The 19,888-nt window shown below is 46.2% G+C and overlaps 1 protein-coding gene across 2 annotated transcripts in view; it reads right to left on the bottom strand.

Annotated features, from left to right (window-relative positions):
- SLC5A12 (solute carrier family 5 member 12) overlaps positions 1–19,888 on the bottom strand; it is a 169,367-nt gene that overhangs the window by 104,904 nt on the left and 44,575 nt on the right. For both annotated transcript variants that reach the window (XM_077288034.1, XM_077288033.1), the window contains exons 2-3: positions 18,501–18,566; positions 12,698–12,749 (exon numbers count right to left, since the gene is read on the bottom strand). In XM_077288034.1, the coding sequence (XP_077144149.1) occupies positions 12,698–12,749; positions 18,501–18,566 (118 nt within the window). The remainder of the gene's footprint in view (positions 1–12,697; positions 12,750–18,500; positions 18,567–19,888) is intronic.

Here is a 19,888-nt window from a genome sequence, read left to right on the forward strand (position 1 = left end):
GCCTTGCACCTTAAATGTAACGTAACATCAGCAATCAGGGCTAGCTTTTGTTGCTACTATTGGAGGCTGTTAGGGGTCGAGTTCCCGCCTCTGCACAGGGGGAATCTCGGGACATCTCTGCTGCGGTCTCCCATTCTTCTCCTGCCGCAGTGGAGCCGTCGGTCCCAAAGTCTTGCTCAGTCCCACTCTGTACAAAGAGTTACTGCTGCTTTTCCTGCTTCTGCCATTGAAGTCAGTGCTGGGCAGCGGCGAGCAGACGCTTCTGGGACTAAGTCCTGCTTTTCTCGTTCTGAGCATGCCCTGAGTAAGATCTCTCAGTGGGGATCGAGGGTCACATGGTCAGATACTGCAGCTAAGTCCATTGGTCCTTTCAGGAAGGTCCTGTAGGTGCTAGGACTAAGTCCTGCTCTGTACACACTGAGCAGGCCCAGGGCAAGATCTTTCAGTGGAGATCTAGGGTCACATGCTCAGGTAGGGCAGTCTCTCATTGGTCCTTCTAGGAAGGTCTTTTACTTGCTGCAGCTATATAAGGCTCGCATGGCCGCACGGCCATGCGCTAGTATCAAATCTGTTATGTGCATGCGCCAGTGTGGTCACATTTATGTGTGTTCAGGGACTCGGCTGAAATAAGCCCCTAGAATGCCGGCACCTCCGGCGAGGAGATTGTGTGCATGGATTTAGGGCCCCAGCTGAAATAAGCCCCTAGAATACCGGCTCCTCCGGTGAGATTGTATGTTTGCGTGACCACAGACTGCCTTCAGCTCGGCAGTTAGCTGTGAACTCCTGTGGGGTTAACAGGGCACAGCGTCTTGTTTCCGTGCGACTCTGTGAAGTAACAGAGTTCGCTTAAACCGCCATATAGTGCCGTCATTTGCTAGCAGCAGGTTCCTCCTGCACGGTGGACCCCGGGCTGCGAACGCACCAAAAAAAATCTATATTTAATCAGTGCATTCCACTAGCCCTAACATAATACTAGCGCCAGGGTCTGGCTAGCAATGGCAGACAAACAGCAATCTTTGCAGTACATCCAGCAGCTGGAGGGTAGGTTGGCGGCTCTCGAGTGCACAACCTCAGCTGTGGATGTTACCGCAGTAGCTGTTCAGGCTGCTAGCGTGGCTGCAGCAGCTTTGTCCACTGCCACTCCTGTTCCGACCCTGTCTCGCCTCCCGCTGCCAGAAAAATTCTCTGGTGATGGCAAATCATGTAGGGGTTTTGTGAGCCAGTGCTCTATACACCTCAAGCTCCTGGCTGCACGTTTCCCTACAGAGCGGGCAAAGGTGGGATTCATTATGTCTCTCCTGTCGGACAGGGCGTTGGAGTGGGCTACACCGCTGTGGGAGTGTGGCGATCATGTGGTGCAGAGTGCTCCGCTTTTTCTGAGCACTCTGAAACAGGTCTTTTTAGGACCTCGAGTCACCCATGATAAGGCGCTCCAACTGTTGGCATTGACTCAGGGTTCGTCCTTGGTCAGCCATTTTGCCGTCCACTTCCGCACCTTAGCATCTGAGCTGGAGTGGTCAGATAAAGCCCTCATCCCTATATTTTGGAGGGGGCTGGCTGACCATGTTAAGGACGCTCTGGCCACTAGGGAGATTCCCGCAACACTTGAGGAGTTAATAGCTGTATCTACCTATTGACCTCCGTTTTAACGAGCGGAGGTTAGAGCGAGCCTAGTGTAGGCAGAGGTTTCGGCTGGCTCCTACCTTCGCCAAACCTTTGGAATCTCCGGTCCAGGCACCCGAGTCACATGAGGCCACGGAGGTGCTACGAGCGGGACTTAAGTCCCGGACCGCTTGTGCACTTAGGGTCTGTCATGTTTGCCGGCAGTCAGGACATCTTGCCACCAGATGTTCTCAGCGGTCGGGGAAACGTCAGCGTCTAGTGGTAGTAGGTGGAGGTTCACTAGACACGGCAATGTTTGCCTCCAAATTGTCCTTTAAGGGGACAATTACCATTGGCCCATCCACTCATTCGGTAGAGCTTTGCGTGGATTCCAGGGCGGAGGGCAATTTTATGTCTTCTGCCTTCGCCCAACGACATGCAATACCTCTGGTGATTCTCGCCCAACCAGTGACCGTACGAGTGGTGAATGGGTCGACACTGCCCTCACAGATTACACACCAGACCATCCCATTTACTCTATCCATGTCGCCATCTCATCAGGAGATAATATCTCTGTTCATCATTCCTGAGGGAATTGATGAGGTCCTCTTAGGGATACCTTGGCTACGGTACCACTCTCCTCATATTGAGTGGTCCACAGGCAGGATTTTGGGATGGAGTGAATCTTGTGGGGGTAGATGTCAGAGGGAATGCGTTCAGGTTGCTACTACAGAGGTACCCGCAGATCTCTACTCTCTCCCCAAGCAATATTGGCCCTATGCGGACGTGTTCTCCAAAAAGGCTGTAGAGACTCTTCCGCCTCACCGCCCCTATGACTGTCCTATTGACCTCTTGCCTGGTGCTGAGCCTCCCCGGGGTCGAGTCTACCCATTGTCTCTCCCAGAGACGGAGGCAATGTCTCAGTACATCCAGGAGAATCTGGCAAGGGGATTCATTAGGAAGTCTGTGTCACCTGCAGGGACTGGTTTCTTCTTTGTGCAGAAGAAGAGTGGAGAATTACGTCCATGCATAGATTACAGGGGTCTTAATGCCATCACTGTTAAGAACAAGTACCCTCTGCCCCTGATATCTGAGCTTTTTGACAGGCTTCGGGGAGCAAGAGTGTTTACTAAATTTGATCTGCGGGGTGCTTACAACCTGATTCGCATCCGTGAGGGGGACGAATGGAAGACGGCTTTTAACACCAGGGATGGGCACTATGAATATCTGGTGATGCCCTTTGGGCTTTGTAATGCCCCCGCCGTTTTCCAAGACTTTGTAAACGATATCTTCCGGGATATGCTCTCCACTTCGGTTGTAGTCTACCTGGATGATATTCTCATCTACTCTCCAGATATAGACTCCCACCGGAGAGATGTGTGCAAAGTCTTCAACCTCCTACGGGCAAATTCCCTCTATGCCAAGTTGGAGAAGTGTGTGTTTGAGCAGGAGACTTTGCCTTTCCTGGGCTATATCATCTCGGCCCAAGGATTGGCCATGGATCCTGCCAAGCTACAGTCTGTGATGGACTGGCCAGAACCCCATTCTCTCAAAGCGGTGCAGCACTTTATGGGGTTCATTAATTACTATCGCCAGTTCATTCCCCACTTCTCAACTTTGGTAGCTCCTTTGGTTGCCCTCACCAAAAAGGGAGCAAATCCCAAGTTGTGGTCAGAAGAGGTCTCCAAGGCCTTCCTCTCTATTAAGTCCCACTTTGCTAGTGCTCCCATTCTACATCGCCCCGATGTAGATAAACCTTTCATAATGGAGGTGGATTACTCGTCTGTCGGTGCTGGAGCAGTCCTATTCCAAAAGGATCCTCAAGGTCGGAAGCATCCCTGCTTCTTTTTCTCTAAGACCTTCACACTGGCAGAGAGGAATTATTCCATCGGGGACAGGGAGTTGTTAGCTATGAAGTTGGCCTTCTCGGAGTGGAGACATCTCTTGGAGGGGGCACGTTTTCCCTTCCAAGATTTCACCGACCACAAGAACTTGGTCTATATTCAGACTGCCCAGCGGCGAAATTCTCGCCAGGCCAGATGGTCCCTGTTCTTCTCCCGGTTCCATTTCACCCTCCATTTACTCTCCGGGGAGAAGAACATTCGTGCCGATGCTCTCTCCTGCTCCGTAGTGTCATCAGCGGAGGAGGAGGAACCTCGGCTTATTGTCCCTTCTGAGAGTCTGAGCACCGTGGCTCCGGTTTTCCTTGAGTCTGTGCCCCCGGGTAAGACTTTCGTGCCAGCAAATTTGCAACCGGAGGTTCTCTCTTGGGCTCACTCGTCCAGGGTGGGTGGACACTTTGGGACCAAAAGGACATCTGAGCTTCTGGCGAGGACGTACTGGTGGCCGCATATGGCCCATGTCGTCGGAGACTATATTTGGGCGTGTGTCTCCTGCGCCAAAAATAAGTCTTCTCGACAACGGCCAGCTGGCTTACTTTATCTCATGCCGGTGGCAGACAGTCCCTGGGAGATGGTCGGGATGGACTTTGTGGTGGGCTTACCCAAGTCCCGTGGCTGCACCATTATTTGGGTGATCACCGACCATTTTTCCAAAATGGTGCATTTGGTGCCTCTTCCACGGCTACCTTCTTCACGGGCTCCGGCAGCGTTGTTTATTAAACATGTCTTTCGCCTACACGGTATGCCGGACAAAATTGTCAGTGACCGGGGTCCCCAGTTTGCGTCTCGGTTCTGGAGAGAGCTTTGTCATCTACTCAGCATTGAGTTGAATCTCTCTTCAGCATATCATCCCGAGACGAATGGGTTGGTAGAGAGGGCCAACCAGACACCAGACTCTGGTCACATATCTGCGACATTTTGTTTCTGCTAGGCAGGATGACTGGGCATCCTTGCTACCGTGGGCGGAGTTTGCACTTAACAACGCCGTAGCCGACTCCACTGGTCTGACTCCATTCCTTCTTAATTACGGTCAGCATCCGCTGGTTCCTGTGCCTATGCCCGTGTCTTCTGCCGACTCCAGGGTGGCAGACTGGGCTGTGGAGGCACGCGACATTTGGGGCCACACTCAGGATGCCATCCGGGCATCCAAGGAGAGAATGAGGTCCTCCGCCGATGCACATCGGCGCCCCGCTCCGATCTTTGCTCCTGGTGACTTAGTGTGGCTCTCCGCCCGTAACATCAGGCTGCGAGTTGAGTCCACTAAGTTTGCACCTCGCTACTTGGGTCCCTTCAAGGTCCTCGAACAGGTTAACCCTGTGGTCTACCGTCTGGCCCTTCCTCCACGCCTGGGTATCACTGACACCTTTCATGTGTCCCTCTTAAAGCCCGTATACATGTCCCAGTTTTCTGAGTCATCTGCCGGGATATCGGGTTCATCTTCGGATGATTACGAGGTGAATGCTATCTTGGGGTGCAAGGTGGTACGTGGCAAAAAAAATTATTTGGTGGATTGGAGGGGTTATGGTCCAGAGGACAGGTCCTGGGAGCCTGTTGAGCACATTCGGGCTCCGCAGCTCATTGCCGCCTTTGAGCGTAGCGAGGCCCAAGGAGGGGGGGCCCTAAGAGGGGGGGTAATGTTAGGGGTCGAGTTCCCGCCTCTGCACAGGGGGAATCTCGGGCCATCTCCGCTGCGGTCTCCCATTCTTCTCCTGCTGCAGTGGAGCCTGCTCAGTGGAGACGTCGGTCCCAGCGTCTTGCTCAGTCCCACTCTGTACAAAGAGTTACTGCTGCTTTTCCTTCTTCTGCCATTGAAGTCAGTGCAGGGTAGTGGCGAGCAGACGCTTCTGGGACTAAGTCCTGCTTTTCTCGTTCTGAGCATGCCCTGAGTAAGATCTCTCAGTGGGGATCGAGGGTCACATGGTCAGAAACTGCAGCTAAGTCCATTGGTCCTTTCAGGAAGGTCCTGTAGGTGCTAGGACTAAGTCCTGCTCTGCACACACTGAGCAGGCCCAGAGCAAGATCTTTCAGTGGAGATCTATGGTCACATGCTCAGGTATGGCAGTCTGTTGTGAATTTGCTTTTTGCTCCCTCTAGTGGTTACTAGTTTTTTGACTCTGGTTTTTCTGTCATTCCTTTTATCCGCACCTGGGTCGTTAGTTAGGGGTGTTGCTATATAAGCTCCCTGGACCTTCAGTTCAATGCCTGGCAACGTAGTTATCAGAGCTAGTCTGCTGTGCTCTTGTCTACTGATCCTGGTTCCAGTTATATCAGCTAAGTCTGCCTTTTGCTTTTTGCTATTTGTTTTGGTTTTGTATTTTTGTCCAGCTTGTTCCAAATCAATATCCTGACCTTTGCTGGAAGCTCTAGGGGGGCTGGTGTTCTCCCCCCGGACCGTTAGACGGTTCGGGGGTTCTTGAATTTCCAGTGTGGATTTTGATAGGATTTTTGTTGACCATATAAGTTACCTTTCTTTATTCTGCTATCAGTAAGCGGGCCTCTCTGTGCTAAACCTGATTCATTTCTGTGTTTGTCATTTCCTCTTACCTCACCGTCATTATTTGTGGGGGGCTTCTATCCAGCTTTGGGGTCCCCTTCTCTGGAGGCAAGAAAGGTCTTTGTTTTCCTCTACTAGGGGTAGCTAGATTCTCCGGCTGGCGCGTGTCATCTAGAATCAACGTAGGAATGATCCCCGGCTACTTCTAGTGTTGGCGTTAGGAGTAGATATATGGTCAACCCAGTTACCACTGCCCTATGAGCCGGATTTTTGTATTCTGCAGACTTCCACGTTCCTCTGAGACCCTCGCCATTGGGGTCATAACAGTTTGCCAGGCCAGTATTAAATGTTTAATGCATTGCAGAAGAGGGATTATAAGAAAGAAGATTCTGAGTTTTTTTTTTTTTTTTCTTCTTCCCCTTTACCTCAGAGTGGCTATGCTTGCTGCAGACATGAATGTCCAGACCTTGATTACAAGTGTGGACCAGCTGGCTACTCGTGTGCAGGGCATACAAGACTATGTTATCAGAAATCCTAGGTCAGAACCTAAAATACCGATTCCTGAACTGTTTTCCGGAGACAGGTTTAAGTTTAGGAATTTCGTGAATAATTGTAAATTGTTTTTGTCCCTGAGACCCTGTTCATCTGGAGATTCTGCTCAGCAAGTAAAAATTGTTATTTCGTTCTTACGGGGCGACCCTCAGGATTGGGCTTTTTCGCTGGCGCCAGGAGATCCGGCATTGGCTGATCTTGATGCGTTTTTTCTGGCGCTCGGTTTACTTTATGAGGAACCCAATCTTGAGATTCAGGCAGAAAAGGCCTTGCTGGCTATGTCTCAGGGGCAGGAAGAGGCTGAAGTGTATTGCCAAAAATTTCGGAAATGGTCCGTGCTGACACATTGGAACGAGTGTGCACTGGCCGCTAATTTTAGAAATGGCCTTTCTGAAGCCATTAAGAATGTTATGGTGGGTTTTCCCATTCCCACAGGTCTGAATGATACTATGGCACTGGCTATTCAAATTGACCGGCGGTTGCGGGAGCGCAAAACCGCAAATTCCCTCATGGTGTTGTCTGAACAGACACCTAATTCGGTGCAATGTGATAGAAAAACCGCAAATTCCCTCATGGTGTTGTCTGAACAGACACCTGATTTAATGCAATGTGATAGAATCCTGACTAGAAATGAGCGGAAAATTCATAGACGCCGGAATGGCTTGTGCTACTACTGTGGTGATTCTACACATGTTATCTCAGCATGCTCTAAACGTATAGCTAAGGTTGTTAGTCCTGTCACCGTTGGTAATTTGCAACCTAAATTTATTCTGTCTGTAACTTTGATTTGCTCACTGTCATCTTATCCTGTCATGGCGTTTGTAGATTCAGGTGCTGCCCTGAGTCTCATGGATCTCTCATTTGCTAAGCGCTGTGGGTTTACTCTTGAACCATTAGAAAATCCTATTCCTCTTAAGGTACCGTCACACTAGGCGATATCGCCAGCGATCCGTGACGTTGCAGCGACCTGGATAGCGATATCGCTGTATTTGACACGCAGCAGCGATCTGGATCCCGCTGTGAAATTGCTGGTCGCTGCTAGAAGGTCTGCACTTTATTTGGTCGCTAGGTCGCCGTGTATCGCCGTGTTTGACAGCAAAAGCAAGGATACCAGCGATATTTTACACTGGTAACCAGGGTAAACATCGGGTTACTAAGCGCAGGGCCGCGCTTAGTAACCCGATGTTTACCCTGGTTACCAGCGTAAAAGTTAAAAAAACAAACAGCACATACTCACCAGCGCGTCCCCCAGCCTCTGCTTCCTGACACTGACTGAGCGCCGGCCCTAAACTGAAAGTGAAAGCACAGCGGTGACGTCACCGCTGTGCTGTTAGGGCCGGAGCTCAGTCAGTGTCAGGAAGCAGAGGCTGGGGGACGCGCTGGTGAGTATGTAGTGTTTGTTTTTTTAACTTTTACACTGGTAACCAGGGTAAACATCGGGTTACTAAGCGCGGCCCTGCGCTTAGCAACCCGATGCTTACCCTGGTTACCCGGGGACCTCGGCATCGTTGGTCGCTGGAGAGCGGTCTGTGTGACAGCTCTCCAGCGATCAAACAGCGACGCTGCAGCGATCGGCATCGCTGTCGCTATCGCTGCAGCGTCGCTTAATGTGACGGTACCTTTAGGGGTATTGATGCTACACCATTGGCAGCAAATAAACCGCAGTATTGGACACAGGTTACCATGTGCATGACTCCTGAACACCGCGAGGTGATACGTTTCCTGGTTTTACATAAAATGCATGATTTGGTTGTTTTAGGGCTGCCATGGTTACAGACCCATAATCCAGTCCTTGACTGGAAGGCTATGTCAGTCTCAAGTTGGGGCTGTCGTGGTATTCATGAGGATTCCCTGCCTGTGTCTATTGCTTCTTCTACGCCTTCGGAAGTTCCGGAGTATTTGTCTGATTATCAGGATGTCTTCAGTGAGTCTGAGTCCAGTGCACTGCCTCCTCATAGGGACTGTGACTGTGCTATAGATTTGATCCCAGGCAGTAAGTTTCCTAAGGGAAGACTGTTTAATCTGTCGGTACCTGAACATACCGCTATGCGTTCATATATCAAGGAGTCTCTGGAGAAAGGACATATTCGTCCGTCTTCTTCCCCTCTTGGTGCGGGATTCTTTTTTGTGGCAAAAAAGGACGGATCTTTGAGACCTTGTATTGATTATCGGCTTTTAAATAAGATCACTGTCAAATTTCAGTATCCTTTACCGCTGTTGTCTGACTTGTTTGCCCGGATTAAGGGTGCCAAGTGGTTCACCAAGATAGACCTTCGTGGTGCGTACAACCTTGTGCGCATTAAGCAAGGTGATGAATGGAAAACCGCATTCAATACGCCCGAAGGTCATTTTGAGTACTTGGTGATGCCTTTTGGGCTCTCCAATGCGCCTTCAGTTTTTCAGTCCTTTATGCATGACATTTTCCGGAAGTATCTGGATAAATTTTTGATTGTTTATCTGGATGATATTTTGGTTTTTTCTGATAATTGGGATTCGCATGTGGAGCAGGTCAGGTTGGTCTTTAAAATTTTGCGTGAAAATTCTTTGTTTGTCAAGGGCTCAAAGTGTCTCTTTGGTGTACAGAAGGTTCCCTTTTTGGGGTTCATTTTTTCCCCTTCTGCTGTGGAGATGGACCCAATCAAGGTCCGAGCTATTCTTGATTGGACTCAGCCCTCGTCAGTTAAGAGTCTTCAGAAGTTCTTGGGCTTCGCTAACTTCTACCGTCGTTTTATTGCTAATTTTTCTAGCATTGTGAAACCTTTGACGGATATGACCAAGAAGGGCTCCGATGTAGCTAACTGGGCTCCTGCTGCCGTGGAGGCTTTCCAGGAGTTGAAACGCCGGTTTACTTCGGCGCCTGTTTTGTGCCAGCCTGACGTCTCACTTCCCTTTCAGGTTGAGGTGGATGCTTCGGAGATTGGGGCAGGGGCCGTTTTGTCGCAGAGAGGCCCTGGTTGCTCTGTTATGAAACCTTGTGCCTTTTTCTCTAGGAAGTTTTCGCCTGCCGAGCGAAATTATGATGTGGGCAATCGGGAGTTGTTGGCCATGAAATGGGCATTTGAGGAGTGGCGTCATTGGCTCGAGGGTGCTAAGCATCGTGTGGTGGTCTTGACTGATCACAAAAATCTGATGTATCTCGAGTCTGCTAAACGCCTTAATCCGAGACAGGCCCGCTGGTCATTGTTTTTCTCCCGCTTTGATTTTGTTGTCTCGTATTTACCAGGTTCAAAGAATGTGAAGGCCGATGCTCTTTCTAGGAGCTTTGTGCCTGATGCTCCTGGAGTCGCTGATCCTGTTGGTATTCTTAAAGATGGAGTTATCTTGTCAGCTATTTCTCCGGATCTGCGACGTGTGTTGCAGAGATTTCAGGCTGATAGGCCTGAGTCTTGTCCACCTGACAGACTGTTTGTCCCGGATAAGTGGACCAGCAGAGTCATTTCCGAGGTTCATTCCTCGGTGTTGGCAGGTCACCCGGGAATTTTTGGCACCAGAGATCTGGTGGCCAGGTCCTTTTGGTGGCCTTCCTTGTCAAGGGATGTGCGGTCATTTGTGCAGTCCTGTGGGACTTGTGCTCGAGCTAAGCCTTGCTGTTCTCGTGCCAGCGGTTTGCTCTTGCCCTTGCCTGTCCCGAAGAGACCTTGGACACATATCTCCATGGATTTCATTTCTGATCTTCCGCTATCTCAGGGCATGTCCGTTATCTGGGTGATATGTGATCGCTTCTCCAAGATGGTCCATTTGGTTCCTTTGCCTAAGCTGCCTTCCTCTTCCGATCTGGTTCCTGTGTTTTTCCAGAACGTGGTTCGTTTGCACGGCATCCCTGAGAATATTGTGTCAGACAGAGGATCCCAGTTCGTTTCCAGGTTCTGGCGATCCTTTTGTAGTAGGATGGGCATTGATTTGTCGTTTTCGTCTGCTTTCCATCCTCAGACTAATGGACAGACGGAGCGAACCAATCAGACTTTGGAGGCTTATTTGAGGTGTTTTGTCTCTGCTGATCAGGACGATTGGGTGACATTCTTGCCGTTGGCTGAGTTTGCCCTTAATAATCGGGCTAGTTCCGCCACCTTGGTTTCGCCTTTTTTCTGCAACTCTGGTTTCCATCCTCGCTTTTCTTCGGGTCATGTGGAGCCTTCTGACTGTCCTGGGGTGGATTCTGTGGTGGATAGGTTGCAGCAGATCTGGAATCATGTGGTGGACAACTTGAAGTTGTCACAAGAGAAGGCTCAGCGCTTTGCCAACCGCCGCCGCGGTGTGGGTCCCCGACTACGCGTTGGGGATTTGGTATGGCTTTCTTCCCGCTTTGTTCCTATGAAGGTCTCCTCTCCCAAATTTAAACCTCGTTTTATTGGGCCTTACAAGATATTGGAAATCCTTAATCCTGTATCTTTTCGTCTGGATCTTCCTGTGTCGTTTGCTATTCACAATGTAGTTCATAGGTCCTTGTTGCGGCGGTACATTGTGCCTGTAGTTCCTTCTGCTGAGCCTCCTGCTCCGGTGTTGGTTGAGGGCGAGTTGGAGTACGTGGTGGAGAAGATCTTGGATTCTCGCCTCTCCAGGCGGAGGCTTCAGTACCTGGTCAAGTGGAAGGGCTATGGTCAGGAGGATAATTCCTGGGTGGTCGCCTCTGATGTTCATGCGGCCGATTTAGTTCGGGCCTTTCATGCCGCTCGTCCTGATCGCCCTGGTGGTCGTGGTGAGGGTTCGGTGACCCCTCACTAAGGGGGGGGTACTGTTGTGAATTTGCTTTTTGCTCCCTCTAGTGGTTACTAGTTTTTTGACTCTGGTTTTTCTGTCATTCCTTTTATCCGCACCTGGGTCGTTAGTTAGGGGTGTTGCTATATAAGCTCCCTGGACCTTCAGTTCAATGCCTGGCAACGTAGTTATCAGAGCTAGTCTGCTGTGCTCTTGTCTACTGATCCTGGTTCCAGTTATATCAGCTAAGTCTGCCTTTTGCTTTTTGCTATTTGTTTTGGTTTTGTATTTTTGTCCAGCTTGTTCCAAATCAATATCCTGACCTTTGCTGGAAGCTCTAGGGGGGCTGGTGTTCTCCCCCCGGACCGTTAGACGGTTCGGGGGTTCTTGAATTTCCAGTGTGGATTTTGATAGGATTTTTGTTGACCATATAAGTTACCTTTCTTTATTCTGCTATCAGTAAGCGGGCCTCTCTGTGCTAAACCTGATTCATTTCTGTGTTTGTCATTTCCTCTTACCTCACCGTCATTATTTGTGGGGGGCTTCTATCCAGCTTTGGGGTCCCCTTCTCTGGAGGCAAGAAAGGTCTTTGTTTTCCTCTACTAGGGGTAGCTAGATTCTCCGGCTGGCGCGTGTCATCTAGAATCAACGTAGGAATGATCCCCGGCTACTTCTAGTGTTGGCGTTAGGAGTAGATATATGGTCAACCCAGTTACCACTGCCCTATGAGCCGGATTTTTGTATTCTGCAGACTTCCACGTTCCTCTGAGACCCTCGCCATTGGGGTCATAACAGCAGTCTCTCATTGGTCCTTCTAGGAAGGTCTTTTACTTGCTGCAGCTATATAAGGCTCGCATGGCCGCACGGCCATGCGCTAGTATCAAATCTGTTATGTGCATGCGCCAGTGTGGTCACATTTATGTGTGTTCAGGGACTCGGCTGAAATAAGCCCCTAGAATGCCGACACCTCCGGCGAGGAGATTGTGTGCGTGGATTTAGGGCCCCGGCTGAAATAAGCCCCTAGAATACCGGCTCCTCCGGTGAGGAGATTGTATGTTTGCGTGACCACAGACTGCCTTCAGCTCGGCAGTTAGCTGTGAACTCCTGTGGGGTTAACATGGCACAGCGTCTTGTTTCCATGCGACTCTGTGAAGTAACAGAGTTCGCTTAAACCGCCATATAGTGCCGTCATTTGCTAGCAGCAGGTTCCTCCTGCACGGTGGACCCCGGGCTGCGAACGCACCAATAAGAACATCTATATTTAATCAGTGCATTCCGCTAGCCCTAACAGGAGGCATATGATGAGCCCACACCATACACCAGCACCCGGCATATAAATCACACATAGACATGCATATGTAATTTGCAGTACACATATGAAGGACTTAAATAGATATATTTTGTAAAGTCAGACTAATGAGAGCAACTATGGAAGGCTCATATGTTGACTTACCCTGATTCAAAGCCAGTGCTGGTGCATAGACGACCACTCCAGTGTAAAGGATCTAAAAATCAAAATTACAATACAGATTTTAGATTGGAGATAGGAAACTCAGAATTAAATATTTAAACAGGGAAGAAGTTGTTAAGTTTGTTATCCATGTCTTCAACAATGATTTGATATTGAATCTTGGTACCAAGATATCAAGATACCAAGATGTTTAATTCAACAGAAGTATGATGGGATAGATTATTGACTTGACTTTTTTAAAATGTGTATTTATAAGATCTACATTACAGAGCTGGCTACGACCTTCATTTTAACAAATATGTTATGGATATTTTGTGGCACCTATTAATATACTGTATATGTATTACAGGTTCTCATCCTGCACTTGTATGTTGCTGTTCTCAAAATGGCTGCTAGTGGAGGGTGAGGTAGGAGTTGGGGGGGCATGTGACCAGACCTGCCCATCAATCAACCTCCTCCTTTGCTCACATGCTCCTCCAATAACTGCCAGTTTGAGAACAGGAGTGCTGTGCAATCTCGGGGCAGTAAAAAACAGGTGGTGCATCACAAAGTAGGACATATAATACATATATGTCAGTGAATGGCACAAAATCATGTCCCCAACGTACTTATTAAAGTAAAATGTACAACCTCTCTATTAAATCTACGCTAGTGGATTGATCAATGTATTGCGGTGCCAATCCTCCTTCGTGCCACTTTGTAACATGCTTGAAACATCCTCCCCTGGAGTGAGGAGAAAGATTTGCTGGGAACTGAAGGTGGTACAATTGTCCTGAAAAAATGTAGTTAAAACTGAGTTCTCCTAGGACCTAGTTGTAACCAATAACAAATTTAATAGCACAGTGCTCTGATAGTTTTTTCATGTATTTTTTTAAATTAAAAAGTGTCCAAAAATTATCCCTTTTAGTCATTTGAGGTCATGCAGACTGTTCTATACTAACTCAAACTTATGGTGTCGCTGTTAGAGATAACATCATCCTGCTATGACTTAGATGAGTTATAAGCCAAAGATTCTATAATGCATTACACTTAGTTCCTACAAATACACTTGCCAGAAGCAAAGGAGACTGATTGTGGTCTGCATTTCGCACTATTACTGCCTAGACAGCTGATGATGATTATGGTAATGGTGTTTTTGCTACTGCAAGCTGCTCCCACATACTTAGCAGTGGAATGTTGTTATTTTTCTTTTACACCTCATTCTCTGAAATGACAAAATAATAAATGCTAGGTAGGTACATGACCAAGCATTCAGCACCTGTAACATGGCATTGTATTGGGTTGGTGTGTACATATGTACAATTTAGTTAATTAAATGGATATCTAAAAAAAAGTTTGCAAAAACCATTCTCTAAGGTATACAGATGCAGTAAAATATCTGGATTTTGAGTCAAAAAATTGAACAAGAAATGAAAAAAACTCTTTAAAATCACATGTGACAAGCAAGCACACTATCAGATTTTTTTTCTGTAAAAGTATTGTGTGGCCTTGCTTCTACTTTTTAGTGCATGCAAAATTATGAAAAAAAAATGTTAAAATGTGTAAATGTAATTCAGCTCACCATAAAATAGCTGCTACATTCAATGCATCGGCTTTTATAAATGAAGTGATAATCTCTTCTGATTGGCTGTGCTATACAGTGTGATATAATTGTTGTAAAGGTACCTTCACACTAAGCGACGCTGCAGCGATACAGACAACGATGCCGATCGCTGCAGCATCGCTGTTTGGTCGCTGGAGAGCTGTCACACAGACAGCTCTCCAGCGACCAACGATGCCGAGGTCCCCGGGTAACCAGGGTAAACATCGGGTTGCTAAGCGCAGGGCCGCGCTTAGTAACCCGATGTTTACCCTGGTTACCAGTGTAAAATGTAAAAAAACAAACAGTACATACTCACCTTCGCGTCCCCCGGCGTCCGCTTCCTGCACTGACTGTGAGTGCCGGCCCTAACAGCAGAGCGGTGACGTCACCGCTGTGCTGTGCTTTCACTTTACGGCTGGCGCTCAGTCAGTGCAGGAAGCGGACGCCGGGGGACGCGAATGTGAGTATGTACTGTTTGTTTTTTTACATTTACAATGGTAACCAGGGTAAACATTGGGTTACTAAGCACGGCCCTGCGCTTAGTAACCCGATATTTACCCTGGTTACCATTGTAAAACATCGCTGGTATCGTTGCTTTTGCTGTCAAACACAACGATACACGGCGATCTGACGACCAAATAAAGTTCTGAACTTTAACCAACGACCAGCGATATCACAGCAGGATCCTGATCGCTGCTGCCTGTCAAACTCAACGATATCGCTAGCCAGGACGCTGCAACGTCACGGATCACTAGTGATATCGTTTAGTGTGAAGGTACTTTAAGGCAGTATGGGAAATCCGGCATGGTTGCACCTGAGGTCATATCATTTTTCTGTGACTGAGCAATTTTTTTTGCATTGTTTATAAAATTCAGTTCATTTTATGAGAATCAAATAGCAACTTTTTAGAATTTAAATTTCATAAAATTGGACTCAAAATTGATTCACATTGAATCAATGCTCTCATCTTAACCAATAAGATCAGCTGCAGCATAAGAAAATTAATTGAATTAAATAGAAAGTTATTGTGAGTTGCAGCTGATAGTCCACTTACATTTAACCCTGTGTTAGTCGTGAATAAAGCAGTGGTGAGAAGGTACCGTATTTTCTTGCTACAAAGGTACTATGACTGCTACTGTAATATGCCACTATGACTAATTGTGGTAGAGTTACGGAAGTTGGTTCTTTTTTGGGAAAGTTTGGTTGCTGTTTTTATAGTGGCATGACTTGAATTGCTATAGGCTCAGTGATGGTGGCACAATTATTCAAACTACATGTCAGAAATGTTGCCCCTTAGACTACAGCCCAGAGCCTCTCACCTAGCCAAATCAGTTCTCATGCTTCGCACTGACGAGGGCCAACAGCCCGAAACACCGTGTCTGCAAATTGAGATACTGATTTGGCTTTTATCCTAAGTCATATTGCACGACTCGCTAAAGGGTTGATTGTGACTTGTAGGATCGCTACTTCCAATAGGTAGCGTTACAGAGTTTAAGTCCTCTTTTTCTCTGAAGAGTCAATTTGCATAGAACTACATGGTTATTTTGTGGTCATCTGAGGAGCTTACATTTCAGTTCTGGTTTACTCTTATAAATCATGGCTATGCAAATGAGAGAGCATCAACGTTTATTGACAACTCGCAGAAAGAGAAAACGTTACAAATATGGACAAATCTAATTTGTTGTGTTTTCATTTTTATCTTTCTTACCTCAGGAGCAGATGGGATGGGTTGGGAATATACTCTCTTAAGATGTTTTTAATTTTGTGTTTTTTGGCCCCTATTCGTTAAGACTATTGCTCATGCCAGTTTTGATAAGTAGGCATGTTAGAGTCAGAGGTGTCTGATTCATTAAAAGGGACATAACTCAATGAGTCTGGAGTGTCTTAAACCTTTTACCCCCGAAGGTGATTTTCACGCTAATGAACCAGGCCAATGTTTACAATTCTGACCACTGTCACTTTATGTGGTTATAACTCTAGAAAGCTTCAGCGGATCCCACTGATTCTGAGACTATTTTCTTGTGACATATTGTACTTAATGATAGTCTTAAGACTCTTAAAATTTCTTTGATATGACTTGATCGTTGAATAGGAGGATTTGTGGGTTAAGATCCGTGCTGCCAGCTCATCCAGAAACAGACAAAATGTACGATTGAACAGTGGTTTATTCTACGCGTTTCAGAGTGCATATGACTCCTTCTTCAGGAAAATACCATACTTGTGGTATTTTCCTTAAGAAGGAGTCATATGCACTCTGAAATGCGTAGAAAAAAACACTGTTCTATTGTACATTTTGTCTGTTTCTGGTTGAGCTGGCAGCATGGATCATAACCCACAAATCCTCCTATTCAGAGATTTAGCTATGGTCGCATGTCGATCGGTGGAACTGAGGCAGCCGGCACTATATACCTATGAATCTTGTACATCAGGTGAGCAGTTACATTACTGGTGAATCTTCCTTTAAATCGTGTGATAAGACACTATCTGTGCTTTTTCTTTCCTACAAGGTATATTACCTTTGATATGACTTGAGTTTATTTGTGGAAAAAAAAAACAAATTTGGCAAAAATTGGGAAAATTTAGCAATTTTCCAACTTTGAATTGTCATGCCCTTAAATCACAGAGATATCTGACACAGAATAGTTAATAAGTAACATTTCCCACATGTCTACTTTACAGCAGCACAATTTTTGAACAAAAACTTTTTTTGTTTGGAAGTTATAAGTAGAGATGAGTGAATTTGATGAGGTCAGTGCTTATTTGGCAAGCTATAGCGCTTACCAAATAAGCTGCAGAGGGAACCCGGCTTCCTGATTTGCTCAGGCTGATCAGCTGTTCTGCTCTGCAGCTGCATGTGTCGCGGCTGTGTGACAGTCACAACACATGCATGGAGAGCCTGTTTGTCGGCTCCCGGAATCCTGTGATTACTTTCGATCACAGCATTTAGGGGCTTAAAGAGCCAGGAACAGTGTGTGAAAACTCATGGCACTTATTGCCAGGTGTCAGCTGTCAGAATCAGCTGACACCCGGCGGCGATCGCCAACGCACAGCCTGTGTGCACGGGCTATCGCCATGCAGTAGTAATACCTTCCTGGTCAGATAGGCCCAGGGCCCAGGGACATATTATTACAAATGTCAGAAAGGGGTTGAAAGGGGCATGTGCCTCCATGCACCGCACCAGAATTCTTACTACAGCTTTCATGAATTAGAGGAACTGGCACTGTTTTTAGACCTTACATGGCACATGAATTAACATTATGATGGTTATCTCTATTTTTATTAACTATTTTTAAAGTTTAAGTTTATTGTATTTGTGGAAGAATTAATAAAGTTCAATTGTATTATCACTATTCGAGTGCAGTCATTTTGAATTTTTTCTAACTTAACTAGTGCAACCGCTTTTTAATATATTTATTAGTTTAACTTTGGATCTGTGGTTTTCACTACAATTTGTGTGTCTTTATTTAATATTTTAATTCTAAAGTTGTGAAAGCATTCCAACAACACACAATCTAAATTGGAGACATTTGCCCCTCGTCCTTTTAGGTTTTTTTTGCATATTTGAATCGATTCCCCTCCCAGGCCATGTTCTCTTGTAAATGTAATGATATTTCTGTATTACATGATACTATTATATGAAACTTTTCCAAATGTTCTCGAACAGGATTATATGTAGTGATAAGGTAATGTTCTCAGATAACATGTTACCCAAGCAAGCTCGGGTGTTATCCGAGTATGTTGAGTGTGCTTGGATAATATGTTCAAGTACCTGCAGCTGCATGATTTGCCTAACAAACAAGCACATGTGTTGCACATGCCCAAGATACTCAGATAACACCCGAACATGCTTCGATAACATGATATCCGAGCACGCTCGCTCATCACTAATTATGAGTCATTGTAGTTATTATTACTGGCAGAATAACAAGTTAATTAACCTACATTACCAAAAAGTACATTTTTACTTTTCTAAAAAATGGCAGTAATCTTGTCTATACTTTGGACAGATCCCATTCCAGTTCCTAGAACGTCACATCCCTGGTTAGCCATTGCAATTTCCTTTTAGCTGAAAACTGAACATCTTGCACTGACTGTAATATTGTGTCAGTAAGCCAAGTAGCAAAATATACATCTTTTTCTTGGCAACAATGCATATATATATTTTTTTACAGTTTATGATGATGCATATTTGAAGGTTCTTACCGTTTGCACAATGTACATTATTGTTGCTGCATAACGGACAACTCTGCTAAATCGGAGTTCTAGGTACTATATTAAAGACAAGAGAAAAACATTAAAATAATGAAGATATTAGAATAGATTTACAATATTTTAATCACAATTCTAATAACAATATTTGTTGTGTTTTGTTTATTCACCCAATATTTGGTGTGCTCTAGTTGTGTGAGAATAAGGGCTAGTGCAGGCAACCATTATGGGTCCGAGTATGATCCGACAAAACATGAGATCGCACCCTGTCCAATGTTATTCTATGAGGCCGAGCACATGTTCCTCGGACTGAGCATGCTTGAGGTTGATCTGATATTAAGACCGCACTCGGCCATGCAAGTGGATGGAAAACATGACCATGGACTCATAGAATGAAGGATAATTTTTTTTTCTCCATCTTCTCGGAGAAGATCACACTGATCAAACTCTGATCAGGATTGCTTAAAGTGTGAATTGCATCTGCTCTAACCCTGATCCATTTAAATATAACACCAATACCATCCACAAATCTATTGCCTGGAAACTTCCAAATCACTGGTAAACAGAAGAAAACAGACCCTCATAGCAAAGTATTAGAGGTCCACACACTAGACTAATGTTAAGGTACCGTCACACTCAGCGACGCTGCAGCGATATAGACAACGAGCCGATCGCTGCAGCGTCGCTGTTTAGATTGCTGTAGAGATGTCAAACACAGCAGCTCCAGAACGATGCAGGAGCGATCCTGTGACGTAACGGTGACTCATTTATCGTTCTCACAGGTCGTTAGCTCCATGAAAAACATTGCTGGCATCGTTGCTTTTGCTGTCAAACACGACGATACACACCGATCTGACGACGAAATAAATTTCTGGACTTCTAGCTCCGACCAGCGATATCACAGCAGGATCCAGATCGCTGCTGCGTGTCAAACACAAGGAGATCGCTAACCAGGACGCTGCAACGTCACGGATCGTTGTCGTTCTCGTTGTAAAGTTGCTGAGTGTGAAGGTACCTTTAGGCGTAGTTAATGATTTCTGAAGGACTATCAGACCATCTAATGTATTGGTGGGAAGAATTGGGACATTGGAAGATAAACACCCCATCCTATTGTTCTCACAGGAGATAAGCTACTGCTGTCTGGCTGCAGCTTTCTCCTGTCTTCCAATTGAAAAGAATTGAATGTGTGTCCAAGCTGAGCATTCATGAGTAGGTTGAGTAGAGAGAGTTTGCTATCTAAGGTGCGTGGGCACTTTATCGATTTGTATTAAAATACATTGATGTATACATTGAGGCAAACTGATGTGAGCACTGATATAAACATGATAATTAAGCAAAACAGGTCGTAAATAGTGGGGAAGGAAGAAATAGTAAAGTAAGAG

The sequence above is a fragment of the Ranitomeya variabilis genome, chromosome 2 (genome assembly GCF_051348905.1).
Source record: "Ranitomeya variabilis isolate aRanVar5 chromosome 2, aRanVar5.hap1, whole genome shotgun sequence".
NCBI lineage: Eukaryota > Metazoa > Chordata > Amphibia > Anura > Dendrobatidae > Ranitomeya > Ranitomeya variabilis.